The following is a 17070-nucleotide window of genomic DNA, read 5'->3' as shown; positions in this document are numbered from 1 at the left end:
GTCAAAGAAATCTCGCTAGAATGGGCTTTTATTTAAAGATACCATGTTGAGAATAAAGAAAATAGGGTTTGAGATTAATCTCCCTTGTGTATAAATCACACATAAGGTAATCTATTTATAATAGAGAGAGGTACAATTAAAAAGAGTAACTAAAAATAAATAAAGTAAATAGAAGATATTGTTTGATATTATGATTAACAATATCTAACAATATCTTAATAATATCAAACAATATCTAACATAGCCCATAGGAGATAATTTCAATCGTTAAGACAACTACCGTCTGGCAAACATGGAAGATCAACATTACCTAGTGAAGAGACCATGCCAAAACAAGAGATTCCTAAGGCTTTAAAAAATAGTGATAAGTCAAAAAATGGAACAATGTTGCGAGTAGTGGTATTTCAATGGAGACATGCGACCCAAGGCAAAAGGACAACACAGGAAGGTCTAGAACATCCACCTTAGGTCTACTTCAGGGAAGCAAGACACAAAATTGATGACTGCTCTGAAGGTGAGATAATTCCAAGAGTTAGACGATTAGAGGACAACAAATTTGCTAACATGATCACATTAAGACTGGAGGCTTTGAAGACAACAGTGGCGATGAGGGCAACAACAATGAAAATGACAATGCCATAGATGGTGGCCATGAAACACCAATTGGGTGCACTTCATGCAAACCTAATAAACAAAGGTAATTGGTGCACTTTAGGCAACCCAAAGAATAACGGAATCCACAACTAAGACATCAATGAAAAAAATGAGAAAGCAAACCTTTCTGAAGATCGAGAGCTCTAATACCAAGTTTAAAAAAGATTAAACTATATGTGAGAAAAAGATTTTATTGAATTTATTTAATGAAATAGTACATAAACATCCATATATAGAGAACTTTATCCCTAATGTAATGATTACAAAGAGATCTCTAATATCAGACAACAGCACACTTGTAATAATTACAATATCCTATTGTAGCTTATGAAAACATTTTCTCCTAACTCAATACAAGATTTAGGTCTAACTTAAACCTAAAAGATCTTACGAGATGAGGTTTGTCCCCACTTACATAGTACAATTTAACAATTTCTCAAGAAAACATGGAATCACAAATAATTTTCTAATTCATATTGTCACAACATAATGCTGTCAATATATGCCTTCATCACCTACTTTTATCTTGAAACACATTTGTCCTACTCAAACTTTGTAATTTCAACAAATACTCACCAACATATATCTGAATATGTCCTCTACCAATAAAGAATATCTCAAAATGCATTTCCAAAACGAACCTGCAAATGAATAAAGTTAATATAGCAGTGAAGAAATACAACATACCTCCATATCATCATCAAAAGTCAGTTCATATATCCCTTCATCATTCAACCACAAATTGTATATTAAAACTTTGGTTCCATGTGATCCTATATCATCAAACTGAAAAGTGTAAAACAAACTGGTCAATGAAAGGAGTCTACAATGCATCAACTTCTTAAAATGAAAGAAGAGTCTCCAATGGCTCTCTACAATACATTCAATTTATAATCACAACCATTAAAAGGAAGTTGTTTACATGCTAGTGTTTTGGATAGTAGCTAGAATTGATGTCAGCAAAATAGAAAATGTTAAGAAAGTATGTAGACATAGAAATGGTAAGGGTAAAATTAATCCTCTACTTAAATTGAGAAAACAAAATATCTGCTTTTAACCTTTAACTTCAACTTCTACAAACCTCAAGGGCATGCTCAAATACGAATTTCCCCAACTAACTAACACACTTAGTGCCAAATTTTAGAACGTATAACAAAGTTGCAAGTGGTTTCCGTAGAAATTTAAGTCTTGCAGCAATGTGGAATTTAAAATTGAATTTGCATAAACTTGGAACATAATTAATGAGATTTTGATGGCATGAAAATTTATTTGAGATGACATCAGACATTTCAGTTTATATTTGGTAAAAAGAATACAATGTATTAAGGGGATTCCCTGACAGCTAAGATGACAGATTGGGAAGCAGATATAAACTGTTTCTTTATTACAAAAAAAAATGTATAGAGACTGATCAACAAAAAGAGTGCAGAAATTCCCAAGATATTCAAGAGATTTAATACTCTCCCTAGCAACCATACTAACTCCTCTTCAACCCCTCTTCTTATTTTTACGCTCATGCCCTATTTTAGTAAACAAGTCTCTCAACTAACAGACCTATCAAAAGCTCTGTCATTCATGTTTTCTTTTTCTTAGCTGTTTTGTCTTTGACTATTCTTTCTCCAAATGACTTCGGACACTCCATTGTAATTTCTGCATCTTATGATGCTTTCTCATCAAAAGAAAAGTTGCACAGCAGTCATAATGTGTTCATAATATAGACAATGAATCTGGAAAAATTACCCAAGGATAAGCTATTTTCTACAGGCAAACAACAAAATATTACCCAAAATCAAAATAACTGTATACAAAAATATTTACTTATGATCATTTCCAAATAATATTTTTTTGTCAAGATACAATCAATTGCAATGAACCTGAAGCATGAGCTCCTCCTTTGATGTGAAAGGAGACCAATCAAGAATTGTTTTCAAGTTCGCTGTCCATTCATCCTGTGAGCTATATACAATTGGCTCAGGCCAATGGCCAGATGTGTCAAAATCTATCTGCAAGGAAAAGGAAACTAAATAAACGAAAGCAGAAAACATTTTATATTACGTATTTAAACATTAGAGGAAGGAAATATCACCATTGGAACAACTACATCATCTTGCCCAGTTCTCCGCAAAAAGGTATAGGATAGTAAACCCACACTTTGTGTTGCCCGGCTGAAAAATTAAAAGTTTTAGAAATTAAAAGAACAAAATCTTATCCAAGATTAAAAGTTACAAATGTAACTCCAGAAAATGAAGAACTGTGCATATGAAACCCAAAAGGACAAGGTCAGGATAGAAAATATAGTATCAACTCTGATGAACCAAAATGTTCATCAGGAAAGCGTATATGTGTAAAAGACATATTTGACACGAATACATTTAGATACATTTAACATGTGTCCGCAGAGTACTTAGAAGTCAGCACTGTCGCTCATTGGTGTAGAACTAATAATCCTGTTTTATGAGCATTGCCTTTTTGGGTTAAACCTTGATCTAATAGAAGACTTTATTACCCATGCTAAATAAGATAACATGTCCCAAGATCCCCACACTACCCCCTTATTCCTAAAATAGCCACAAATATAACATTCCACTAATATATATAGCAATCACAATTTTCTTAGTCATTTTTTTCCTTTTAGTCTCATTTAAATATGATCATTTTTATTTTTATATTATTCCAAACACAAAATATATCAACACCATGGTAAATGCAGAAAACTAGAACAGACATTTCTCCTGCATTGCTTCGAATATATCAACACCAGGCATTTCTCCTACATCACTTCAGGTATATCAACATCATCTACGACCAATAGCTATTCTAGTACACAAGATCCATCTTTGACAGATAATGATATGGTGGAGGTCATGCCGTAAACTTCCTCGAAGCCATCTCTTGTACCAAATTTTGTCCCATCTAAAAATGATTCGCCTATTGCTTTTCGAAAAGGTACATTCTATCCGTAATCCTTCTCCTCATTATACGAACAAATGTTATCATAGGCTTTCTCCAATACAATATACTTGTTTGTCCTTATTATCATCTACTCATGCTCTTAAGTCTCTTGGTGAAGTTTTATCACACTCAGAGTGTCTATAAGCAATATGTGTGCTCTTGAAAGTAGTGGTTCTTGGGAATTTGTTCCTCTTCCAATTGGCAAATCAATTGCTCAGTGTCAATGGTTGTATACTCTAAAAACAAGACATGATAGCAACATTGATTACTATAAAACTCAACCGGTTGCAAAGGCTGGACGCAAATCAAAGGCCAAGATTATAGTGACCCTTTCCTATTGCCAAAATGATATTTATTTGATTTTTCTTTTCCATTGTAATTATTCGACATTAGACTATGTTTCAAATTGAAATCAAAACCACATTTTCTACATGGTGACCTTGATGAAGAAATATACATGAAACAAACTCCTAAGTTTATTGCTCAGGCGGAGTCATCTAATAGGGGTATGTCACCTGCACAGGTCCCCATATAACCTCAAGCAATCACCCTATGCATGGGTGGTTTTGGACTATCATCCAACGGTTTGGAATGACCCTCAAAGAGATGTTGATCAGTCTTTGTCCTTTTATCATTCTCCCTGAGAATGTATCTAACTCAATGTATATGTGGACGTCACCTTATCAAAGGTAGTGATAAGGAAGGTATTATACAACTAAAACAATAGTTTGCTCAAAAGTTCCAAACAAAAGATCTTGGTCATATCTCAAAATATACTCCTAAAATTCTAAAATAAAAAGGATGATATATGTTAAGTTTGTAGGCACACCAATCGATCTAAGTGTCAAACGTATACCTGACCATGAAGAACCTTATTTTGATTACGGGAGATACACAGAAGGTTAGCTGGTAAGTTAAATTACCTCATTGTGACCAATACAGACATCACCTATGCAATGAGCAAGTCAATTTTTAAACTCTCCCTGTTCAGGCCATTGGGATGCAGTTCTATGAATCCTAGAATGTAAAGAAGGCTCTTGGAAAAGGCCTCACTTATGAAGATAAGGGAAATACTCAAATTGTAGGGTATTTCAATGCTGACTAGGTTGGGTCACCATAGACACTCCACTTCAAGGTATTGTGTTCTTGTTGGAGATAATTTAATATCATGGAGATGAAACTAACTATGATGGCAAGATCAAGTGCAGAAGCAAAATACAAGATCATGATATTAGTCACTTGTGAGCTCATATGGCTAAAGCAAATCCTCGAATAACTTATTTGAAGAAAGATCCCAAATGCACCTTGTATGTGACAACCAAACAGGCATTATACATTGTCTCTAATCCTGTCTTTCATAAGAGGACCAAACATTGAAACGCTAGACTTGTCAACTCTAATGAACAATTGACAAACTCACCAAATCTCTAAGAGGACCAAGGATCGATTAAATTTGCAACAAGCTAGGCATATATGACCTATATGCTCCAGGTTAAGGAGGAGTGTTAAAAGTATAGGAGGAGTTGATCCTATATCATAAAAAACATTAAGATTATGTGTGTATGTGTATATATATGTAATTTTTGGAAATACTTTTATTTACTTTTGTATCATATATTTACTTTTGTGTCATATCTTTGTGTTTAGAAGATATCAAATCTCCTTTATTTATTGTATTGATTTCTTTTTCTCAATATAAATAAAGCATCCATATTATCTCAAAAACACACGGTTTTGGATACTTTAACATACATAGAGGAAAATAAAGATGGAGTTACCATAGATTATCTCCATCTCCTCATTACGCTACATTGAGTTACCATAGATTATCTCCATCTTTTTATACCTACCTTTCATATATTTCTACTGTGTCAATTCCAAAATCCGTAGGTGATTTCTTAGCCCATCCTGGTTGATGTTAGGTCATGCTTGATGAAATCAATGCTATTCAAATGCTGATTGAGCAGAGTCACTTTCTGATAGAAGATCTACCTCCTAATATTGGAGGTAATTTGATTTCTTGGAAGAGCAAGAAACAAAAATGTTGTGGTAAGATCTAGTGCAGAAGTAAAATATAGAGTTATGATCTCGACCACGTGTGAACTTGGTTAACTTAAACAATTACTTATAGGGTTACAATTTTGAAATGTCACTCAAATGACACCTATATATGACAATCAGGTTGCTCTTCATATTAGCTCAAATCTTGTTTTTCATGAAAGGACCAAGCACATTAAGATTGATTGTAATTTTATTTAAGAAAAGATTATATCTACAGACATTAAGACTAAGTTTGTTAACTCAAGTGATTATTTAGTAGATTTTTTCACCAAGTCTTTACGAGGACCTAAAATTGATTATATTTGTAACAAGCTTAGTACATACAGTTTATATGCACCAGCTTGAAGAGGAGTGTTAGATATTGTTACTTACAATATCTTATGTTTGTTACAATATTATGTATATTCAAGCTAGCCCGAATTTCCTGTATTATTTTTCATTCTAAATATATTACCCTATGTATATTTTCTACACAAGGATGATTAATCCTATAACTAGTTTTCCCTATTTTCATAGTTAACATCCAAGGGGCCAAAGAAAAATTCAACAAGAAAAACAGAAAATTTAAGAAAGTTAAAATAGAATAAAATAAACCAATTAAAAATGTGTACCCCAAATGCCTTGCCCTACTGAAAACGATAACATCAGCACCCAGTCTCATGGTACTAGTCTTGAATCCATTGCCATCTAGCATAAAACAAGATGTTACTTACAAATAAACAATTAAAGTGCATCAAAACTAGCAACATTCACCCCAAAACAATTGGTTAATTACTACTGAAATGTGTTGTAATTAATGAATATCTTTTGTCAGCTTAAATACTTTTCAACACAGTTTAGACACCTCCCAAACAAGTGGAGTGGGACGACACCAATTATTGGTTAAACACTTCATAGACACTCCTATTATAAAATATATATAAAAATAGTTCCTACGATTTAGCTAGTTGTTTTAACTATTAACAAATATATTTTTAGTTTATCTTTGAGGGCTCTTTATTATATGAAAACTATATAAAGCTTAACAATTTTGATTTTAGAATGTGAACTATACAAATCTTAATTCACAATTGAGATTTTTGTTATGTTGATTTATATATATATATATATATATATATATATATATATATATAGACACAAACACATACATATAGAAGCAGTGTCCTCATGCCCCATATTTTGGAGCCAAGCCATGTTTAGACGTCAGTATTGGTCTGTGTCTAGTGTTCATGTTAGAGTCAGTGCCTCATGGGTCAGTTCTGCTGAGCAGTCTAGAGTTCAATTGTTTGTTAGGCTAAGCAGTCAAGTGTTTAATTGTCTGTTATGCAGAGCCATCAGTTTCTATGTTGGACAGTCAGTTTTAGGCTGAGCGGTCCATTAGTTAGTTTCTGCTATAGTCATTAACCCCGAATCATCAGTTAGTTACATAGATCTGTATGCTGGCTTGGTTTTTTTAGCTTCCTCAGGAAGCCACTGTAATTTGTATGAATATAGATGGTTGTATCTCATTCCAATGTAATGAAAAACATAATTTTCAGTTCTCTTAAATCTTATCTCTTTCTCTTTATTTTTAGTTTACATTTAGTTTCTTTAGTACATCTGTCAATCTGTTATAGATTAGTTAAGTTGTGACCCCAATCTGTTATTTCTATCAAGAGCCTAAGAACCCACATCCATGGCTTCCAAGAGTCCTCCACCATCACCTAGTCCTCCCCCACTTCTGTTCTGGTTACTTTCTCTCATCAAACCATAAAGAAACTTGAGGGCAAAAGTTTTCTTTCACAGAGACAGCTGGTCAAACCAGATATCAAAGCTCAAAGACTTCACCATTATCTTGAAGCCTAACAAATTCCACCGAAGTTACTCATTGCTAATAGTTGTGATCTCAATGAAGTGAATCCTGAATTCCTTCCCTAGGAGTTGCAGAATCAATTATTGATCTCTTGGTTATAATTTCACCCTCTACCACAATTCTCTCACACATTCTAGGGTGTAAACATGCATACTAAATTTCAAAGAAATTTCATGCTCACTTTCAACATCTATGAGAAGGTGCAACATGTGAGATTGAAGCTTTTCAACACTTCTCTTGAAGGTTGATATTTTACTAAATTTTTTCCATAAAGGCTTTCATCGATGCTTGTTATGTGGTTGTTGATCCTATTTCATATCAAGAATAGATGCATATAATTCTTGAAGGTCTTCCTAAAGAATATGATCCCGCAATTTCTATAGTTGAGTAAACTAGATCATTGTAGGTTGAGAAAGTTTAAGCTTTTGATTCTTACCCAAGAATTGCAACTCAAAAAGAACAAGAAGTCATTAGAAAAAACCGTAATTAATGTCAATGAAGCCACTACTCAATCTTCTTGCCACTCACAGGGTGAATCTGTAAATCAAGCTTCCTGACCAATCTTCATGCAATCACTATAACTATAGATGTTCTCAAAGGTCATAGTGGTTGTTATGGCCCTCGACACAAACATGATGATCGGTCATCTATTCAATGTTAATGTGCTTCAATTTTGGGCACACTGCTACCACTATTTATGATCTACCAGCCAGTTCTCCCTCCGCCCAACTATTATCAGCTCTAACAATACTCTACTTCATCACATTGTCTAACAGCTTCCAATACTAAAGTTGACTAGGCGCTCACTTTGTCAAGTCAAGCATTTGAAAGCTATTTATAGTTTGAAACAAACTCCTTAGGCATGGTATAGAAGGCTCACTAAAACACTAGTCCAGTTTGCATTTGTTTAAAGTATGTGTGATCTGTTAAACAGATATTTCACTACTCAAAAATAACTATTTCTCATGGTTTCTATCTACAAACTGCATTTACTCCTAACGAAGACAATCTCTCTGAATCATGTGAAGCAGATAGGACCTTCGATATTGATGACAGAAGGCCTACTTCTGGTGCTTTTGGTGCCAATATGGTCTCTTTCTGGTCGCAAGGTCAAATGCACAAGCAAAATACTAAACCCTTGCCATTACAGCCTCTGAGATTCTCTGGATCCAATCTATACTTTACGAACTGAAGAGCAATTGTGCCATACCAGGCCCTTACCGTGGCAATCAAAGCATAGTTGCTTTGAACCATAATCAAGTCTGCACTCTAGGACAAAATATGCAGAATTGAAAATCTTTTTCTTCAGAATTGAAAGGTTCTCAAATGTTCCTTAGTGGTCAATAATGTGCCTGCATGTGACCAATTTGCTAATTCTTACCGATTTGCTTATGTTACCCAAGAGACAAACTCAGTCATTGACTGTTTTCAATGACCCTGTGATTGTCAGGGGGGACGCATTACAGGAACTGTTTGCAAGCTAAGAAAGGCTCTATATGATAAGTAACCAACAGTTTCCTAAAGTAACCAACAGGTTCATGTATTAATAAGTCCAACGATCTCATAATTGATACAATAAAGTAGAATATCATTCCTTCTAAACTTGAGATTGCATGAGAGCCTATTCAGACAAGATTTGATAGGTATATTGTCAACTGCTATTAGACCACTGTCAAACCACCCATAAATATCTATTCTCACACCTGAGATGACTAAACTTCAGTATGAGGTAGTTTGTTAGAGATCTCACATCGATTAGAAATAATGTTAAATTATAATATATATATATATATATAAAAGTGAGGTGCAAACTTTACCTTACAAAACGGTTTGTGATATTGAATTAGGATTAATCCAGGATTTTGTAGGATGTATGACTAAGGTTTGGAGAGTGAAATTTTGAGTTTTTATTTTATTTTGGGTGTAAATTTTATGTTTTTCTTTGGGAGTTATGGGCACAAAAAGGTTTAAACCATGTTCAATTTATGAAGGTTCTTGGAAAATGAGAATATTGGGGATTTAAATGAAAGAAAATTGCGAAAGGGATAAAATTTGCTTAGTTTGAGTCCCTATTTAAATATTTCCATTCTCATTGTTCTCGCCCTAGAAATATAACATAGTGCATGTATCAAAAAAAAAATTAAATAGAAAACAAATTGAACACCTTTTGAAAGGGATATAAATGTTTATGCAAATATTAACATGAGTAGAGTTCTTTAAGTCAAGTGCAGAAAAAGTTAAAAAAATGAATAAAATAATTTCAGATACATTGTCCAATTGTTGTCTTTGACTTCTTTGATGAATAACCCAAGCTCATGCATTTTCGAATTGAGCTAGGGTCCATTCCACCACCATCATCTGCATAGGAAACAAGTGCGGTATTAAAACTTTGTTGAGAATAACTAACATCAAACAAAAAAAAATTACACAGTAAATAAAATGCATGTTTGGAATTGGATAGCATACCTAGGAAACATAATGCTGGTGAATTATCCTTCTTGACATCAAACTTGTCAATCTTTATAAAAGTTGCACCATTTTGAATCTTAAAGTACAGAGCAAAATTCAGTATTCAGTAATACTCATGTTCTATAACAACAATTCCCAAATAGCTTATTAGTAGTTCCTCATAGACAGAACTTTTTTGGAGGAAAGTTTTGCAAGCATGCAAGTGATTTTCAGGTTCTACAGCCAAACAAATATGACTAATATTTGTTAATTCAAATTCAAAATATTCGTGATCCTTTTAAACCTAATACATAGGTTCCATTTAAACTAAAATATTTTCATTTGAGAAATAGTGATCCAAGACAGTGACTCCGGGTACTACAGGCATGTCTAAGAAAATAGGATAGTAGGATAGGACCAGAAAGGAGAAGGTAGAACCCACTCATAGGATTACCTAAATATCCTACTCCAACAATTTCTTCTTCGAAGGAGGCTATTCAACTACCCTGGGCATCAAAGATTTCCCAAGGAGGAATTGACACCCAGCATGAATACTAGTAAAAGGGGTTTCAAACCCATGCACATGGAGAATACAATTTTTTATCCCCATCAACCAGGTGAACTAACCCTTGTCAGTCGACCAACTTTGAAATGCTATAATATAAACTCAGTCAAAAGTGCATTTAAACCATAGTAGCTTATCATAAAGCTAAAAGTCCTCAACAATATTTTTGTCACACTGACTAACTGATTATCTTACTACCTAGAAAAGAGTAAAATACTTTCTACTGGAATCATACCTCATCAACAGCATTATCCACAAGCTCAGCAATTGCTGCCAATTAAGAAAGGCATATACTATGAATAAACAAGTAATCCATCATATATGAAAAATATTTAAAGCAATAAGTCTTCATTCAACATTTAAAATAAACAGTTAGATATTCCAAACACTCTCCTTGCTATCCAAAATTATCTTAGAAACATATCAGTTTTATTATTAATAAAACCATCCTAAGTTGTAGAAACACAGACAGCAATTTGAAAAGGAAACTCAATAAGAAACAAGTCTTTAAACATATCATATCCTTAAAAAAAGAGTCTACAAATGTTTTCTATTTGCCCAGTTAATGCTTCATAAAGCCTGAGAGCACAAGTTGCATCAGGCTCTAGCTTTCTCAAACAACCAAATTCACGAGTGGTAGAAACTTGCAGCAGTTGCATGAAAGATCCAACCACTGCCACTATATTCCAACCTATACTGAACCTATAATTCGCTTCAAGTATCCAAAACCAACACCCTCAGATACTTCGCATATATACATTTGTATCCAAAAAAAACTGTCCACTACAACTACATGTGAGACATAGAAACGTGTATAATGTACAAACCAAGAAGCATTGTCCCTTGATGAACCCAAGAAGGGAAATTGTCGCTCTTCACAGTTGATTTCAAGAAAAAATGAGATTGATATGATTCCTACGTGTAGTGTAGATAATCACAATAGGAAATCATTAATGGTGATAATGATGTATAAATTTTTACTTTAGTATGTTAATTTAGATTTTCCAAATTGCAATTTTATGAGTTATGTTTTATGAATTTTATATCTATCTAGACAAGTTTCTTACACATGATATATCCTATATCTTCAGAATAATCATAATGTTGCATCAGACATATCATATCTGCACATCATCATAGATTCCAACTAAACAAAACTACAAAAGACACAATATGCATCTTGGGAAAAAGACAATTACATTCCAAACCAGGAAAAAAGTAGTATGTTAGCAAGAAAATTACCTAGTCATTCTATAGAAGTAAATTTTACACACAAACCAGACCAAAAAGGTAACATTTTTGGAGTGTACTTGCACTATAAATTGGACGGATTTTGCATACAAAATTTGATGCATGGAACAATTTGAATGAAGTAATTTGCTTTAATACATTTACTTGGAATATGTACGAGAGTTAAACTAATAAGAGAGAAAATAAATATCAAAATTATTAAAATTAAAATCAAACCAAATCTATAAAAAAAATTTGAATCAAAAGGATTTCAAAAATAAAATAATTCTTATCTTAATTTTTCAAACAACGAATTTATTCTACAAATCAAACCAACTCCCAAAATTTGTTCAAATACAAGAGAGACAAAGAAAGCACACCTCCAAAAGCCCATTTATGGGAAGTCGCATTAGAATGCAGAAACTTGGGGTGCACCCGGGCATGCTCTAAGTGACCTGAAATTGGAGGGAAACAGTTAAGGGTATGCCTGAATGGCAGGCTTTAGAGGATAAAGAGAAATAAGGGTTAACTTTTGAACCTAAATCAATAACTTAATAGTAAAGTCTTCACCCATCACAATATTAAGAAGGAATAAGATGACCCTTAATCTATGGCAACTTTTTCTTTTTAAGTTGTTTTTATTGTTATGGTCGTTCTACAGTTATATCATCAAGCGTGGATGTTTTAATTCAGTTATGAACACTCAACAGAGGTCCGGAGATTAGTCTCTTCCACATCTCTCTATTTGACTCTTCACAACATATACAGGTAAACACTTCTCAAAATGAAAGAAATAAAGCAAAAACCCAGGTTTTAAAAAATTATCAAGGACCGCAATTTTGGCCGCAACTTCAATGTTCATGGAGTGTCCGCGACTGCAATTGTGGCACATCCGCTGCATTTGTCTGCAATTTTCCACAATAATTGCGACAAAATCACGATAACAGTTTAGAACCTTGTACGAAAGGTTAGCATGTAACTTTCCGATCATCAACCATTCAATGTTTAAAATATCATACACACATGTTACTCTATCAACCCTTTTCCCTCCTCACACCTTCGTCAAAATATAACCTAAGAGATCGGTGTGAGTAATGAAATTAATTTTAGAGGAATGAAAAAAATTAAAGTGAAAAAGGGCAATGTGCAAAACCTTGAAAGGCAGTGGGCTTCGAAGAGGGACCAACAGCGTAATCCCCGGCTTTCCAGAAACTTCTAAACCGGCCGTCGGAGACAGAAAGAGCGGAACTGGAGACAGGGGTTTCTTGCTGCACAAGCTCGACTTGAGACGATGGAATCTTCTGCGACAACTCGTCTTTAATGGCCGAAGCTACAGTGACGCCGTCGTCGCCGTCGCTATCAATGTCGACGACGGGGACGTCGTTTTTCTCAGTTTTGGGAACCAAGGACATGGAGGAATCGAGAACACTGGGAAACCAACTGCTGTGCCAGGTTTTCGATAGTGAAGATAAATACGTGTTTTGCTCAGGAGAAATAAGTTTAAAAAAATTAAAAACTTCATATTTTTTTCAAAAATCTTAATTAGGTATAAGATTTTTGTATCCCAATTAGTTCCATATTTATAAAAATGCGTAATAATTAAGTTTATTATATTAATATGGTAGTAACGGTGTTAAGGATGTGTTACGGGTGAGTTCTTCATTTTTTTGAATTTTTTAATTTTTTTGAATTTTTTTTTTTATTGAAAATTATTCTTACCACGTGTCACGTCAATATTGTGCCACGAAGTCAGTAAGGTGACACATGTCAAGTCATTGTCGAAATCTCAATTTGGTTCATATATTTGTTATTTTGATTACATTTCAATTTATTTATTTTAAAATTTTAAATATATTTATTTTAACCTTTTACAAAATTGTTTTAAAATTTTATATTTAAATTTATAAAATTGTTATTTTTAAACAACTCTTACATTTGTATATAAATTATTTAAAACAATTTTGTAACAAGTTAAAATAAATATTTAAAAATTTAAAAATTTAAAAAAAAATATAAGTATAGTTTAATGTAAAATAAAAATTGAAATAAACTTAATATTATTAAAATTTTTAATAAAATATTATTATAAAATTTATATAAAAGTTAAATTTGGTCTCAATTTGGAGATGATAAAATTGAAAATTAAAAAAAAAATAGACTGAAATATAATCAAAATAATAAATATATGGACCAAATTGAGATTCAGATAATGACTTAACATGTGTTACCTTACTGATTTGACACGTGACATGAATAATTTTCAAAAGAAAATAAGAAAATTAAAAAAAAAAGTTTTAAAAAAAAATAAAAAACAATAAAAAAATGAGGAGTTGACACGTGACACATTTTTAACACCGTTATCATCATACTAACAAAATTGGCATAATTGTTACGTATCTTAAAAAATATGGACTTGATTAAGACTAAAAAAAAATCTTAGAACTTAATTTAGATTTTTGAACAAAAACATATTTTAACTTAAAAAAATATAAATGAAGATAAATACTAAATTTGGTCATGAGAAGATATGTCAATTTAATAATTTAATAAAAAATTATAAAACAATAATATAAGTACGTATTTTTTAAATATTCTTAATTTTTTTTAATTTTAAAAATTATAATTGAAAAATAAAATTGAAAATCAGGATGGATATATATATATATATATATATATATAAAATTGTAGATAATTTATATTTTGATTAAATAATATTGAGTAAATAATATTATGAGTAATTATTTAAATTTGTAAAAGTAATTAATAAAATTATGAAAATGTAAATAATATTTTTTAATGAATAAGTGTAAGGCCCATGAAAATCCATATTGCTATTTCTGCCCTAAACAAAAAGGGTTGCCCTTGTAAGTGGGCCTAAGGCCGGCCCAACGTACAAAGTCCTTAGGTCTGCCCTAATTCCACCCTCACTCTCACTTTGCTGAAACAGATCCCCCAAACCCTTTGAGCAGCCGCAATCACCTCCGCTAGGGTTCAATCCTTGGTCTCCGCCGCGCTTGTTCAAGCCAGTTCCGCCCCATGTAAGTTGTTTCCACCCCATACCTCTTTTGTTTAGCACTGTTATTCAGATTTCCAATTGAGACTGTACTAGGTAGCTTCGTTTCACAATATCCTTTTGTTTCCAGCTCGCTAAACTACTCTAGGAGCTGTTGTAGTCTCTGTTCGTGCCCAAGGACCCAATTGTTAGCCCTTTTCCAGGTACGGGAAGTTAGGGTTCTAGTCTTTTGGTGTTGTTTTGGCTGTTCTTGAGTTAGTTACTGACTTTATGGATAAATCGTTCGGTTTAGTGTGATTGAATGCTTTGTATGCTTGGTGGTTCGATAGATATGGCTGTTGCAGGGTGAGACAGTGGCGAGACCTGTTAATCTCGCCCAAGCGAGCCAGTCTCGCCTAGGCGAGATGAACAGGGAGCTCGCCCAGAGCTTTTGCGCGAAAGGTCGCCCAGGCGACCAGCTCGACTTTTGAGCGAGCAGACAACTCGCCCAGGCGAGGGGGGTCTCGCCTAAGCGAGATCCTGCGTTGTCCATGCTCGTGTTTTTGTGCCCTCGCCTAGGCGGAGGGGGGAACTCGCCTGAGCGAGACCCCTCAGCCTGAGCGAGGTGCTGGGCGAGATAGTTCTGAGATTGAATGTCTGTTTGTTCCTGACTGATCTGTTTTGGTTGAGTATGATTGTATGATGAGTAATATGTTTATAATAAAGCATGGGGTATGTTTGGCATGATTCATGAATTGTCGATGATGGGTTGGGTATGAGGATTTGGCATGTGAATTAAATGAGGCGGGTATTATTAAAGTGGCATGATAACATGATGAGTTGGATCCTACTTCCATGAATAAACTATGAGGTGTTGGAATGAGTTGGGCCTGGATCATGAAAGGCGTTGGCTTCAAAGGTTGGTACGAGTGATGTATGTCTATGCATGGTAATTTTCATTTTGGCTATGTGAATGAGGTTGATCTGTGTCAGTGCATAATTCCTTGGGGTCTCTAGGTGAGACTTTCAGGGTTGCGCTTCAGTGGTCGGGACGTAATTTCATGGCCCCTGTTAGTGGGTGTCCATGGTGGTGCCCCATTGGTATAACTAGGTAAGGATTCAAGGTAAGGTTGCATCCTGACACTCTGAGGAGCCAGTTAGTCTCACCTAGAGCGAACTGACTCCTGTGGTGAGAGTAGCAGGAGGCCTGAAATCCATTAAGGGCTAACCTTGTGGTGAGGGAAATTTGATTCATCATAACACTTGTAACACGTAGCTCAGGATCGAGCAGAGGTATCCACCACAAGTTCAAACATCCGCTGAATCCGACTAAGTTATACGTATCCGGATGAGTCGAGTTGAGTCGTAGTGTATTGAATGAAGAGTCATGACATGCTTGGTTGCTATAGGGATATGGGATGATGATAGTGTATTTGACTGTATGATGAATATGTGTTGGCTCTAGCTTACCCGTTTTGTTGCATGGTTGTATTGTATGTGGCTGTTCTTTCTTGCGATGATCATCAATCTGATTGATGGGAGCAGATGGGCGAAGTTGTCGTGGTCAACAAGGGAATGGTGATTCCGCTGCTTAGCCATCTGGGCTGGAGTTTTCTTCATGTTTTCTTTAGGGCTATGGCCCATGTATCTCTTTATGTATTTCTACTCTACACTCTATGTTGTATTCGTATTCAACTTTCCTTTAGCATCGCGGTGTGCCCGGGTTTTGTCGGGGTTGTGTTAAGGACCCCAGGACTACGCTACTGTACTAATATTATGTGACGTTTCCTTTAATTGCGTTTATAAATTAAATGGGACGTTACAAAAAGTATTTTAATTTAAAAAGAATAATTATTAAAATAATAAAATAAAAAATTATTTTTTATTATGAATAGTTATTTAAATTTAAAAAAATAATAATTAATAGAGGTAAATTGAAAAAATAAAAGAAAAAAACACAAAAATAATATATCTGTATGAAATTATAGATGTTCAGAAATAAAATAATGTGGACACTTGCTTCCTGCATGCTATATGTTTTTTCAATTCATTTATGCTCTTAGAATGTTTTGTTGAGTATTTTACATTATTCATATTTTATTTGTTTGTTTCTATATTTGTTTTGTGGGTAACATCAATTGTTCTGTGATAAAAGTTAAGTGGGTTGGATCATAATCGATTTGTGGCATTTGGGATGTTATATTCTTAAGTAAAAAGAATTGCGTCTTGTAATTGTAATTTTTGATAGTCTTTTATCTAGTGGTAAGCGTTTAATCTAATCATTGGTATCAAAGACAAGGTCACACCCTCTCTTAA

The 17070-nt window shown here is 33.8% G+C and overlaps 1 protein-coding gene across 3 annotated transcripts in view; it reads right to left on the bottom strand.

The window, feature by feature from the left end:
- The window catches only part of LOC114178409 (protein MICRORCHIDIA 1-like), a 29721-nt gene extending 16494 nt beyond the window's left edge, over window positions 1–13227 (bottom strand). For all 3 annotated transcript variants that reach the window (XR_003603320.1, XM_028064281.1, XM_028064282.1), the window contains exons 1-9: window positions 12916–13227; window positions 12143–12217; window positions 10768–10802; window positions 9986–10064; window positions 9788–9877; window positions 6279–6354; window positions 2741–2819; window positions 2529–2657; window positions 1342–1440 (exon numbers count right to left, since the gene is read on the bottom strand). Coding sequence is in view for 2 of the 3 variants with exons in the window: in XM_028064281.1 (XP_027920082.1) it covers window positions 1342–1440; window positions 2529–2657; window positions 2741–2819; window positions 6279–6354; window positions 9788–9877; window positions 9986–10064; window positions 10768–10802; window positions 12143–12217; window positions 12916–13174 (921 nt within the window). In the remaining variant the exon portion in view is untranslated. The remainder of the gene's footprint in view (window positions 1–1341; window positions 1441–2528; window positions 2658–2740; window positions 2820–6278; window positions 6355–9787; window positions 9878–9985; window positions 10065–10767; window positions 10803–12142; window positions 12218–12915) is intronic.
- Window positions 13228–17070: the final 3843 nt, after the last annotated feature.

The sequence above is a fragment of the Vigna unguiculata genome, chromosome 3, assembly GCF_004118075.2.
Source record: "Vigna unguiculata cultivar IT97K-499-35 chromosome 3, ASM411807v1, whole genome shotgun sequence".
NCBI classification, from domain to species: Eukaryota; Viridiplantae; Streptophyta; class Magnoliopsida; order Fabales; family Fabaceae; genus Vigna; species Vigna unguiculata.
The sequence above is the reverse complement of the archived record's forward strand: the minus strand, read 5'-3'. Positions and strand labels throughout refer to the sequence as shown.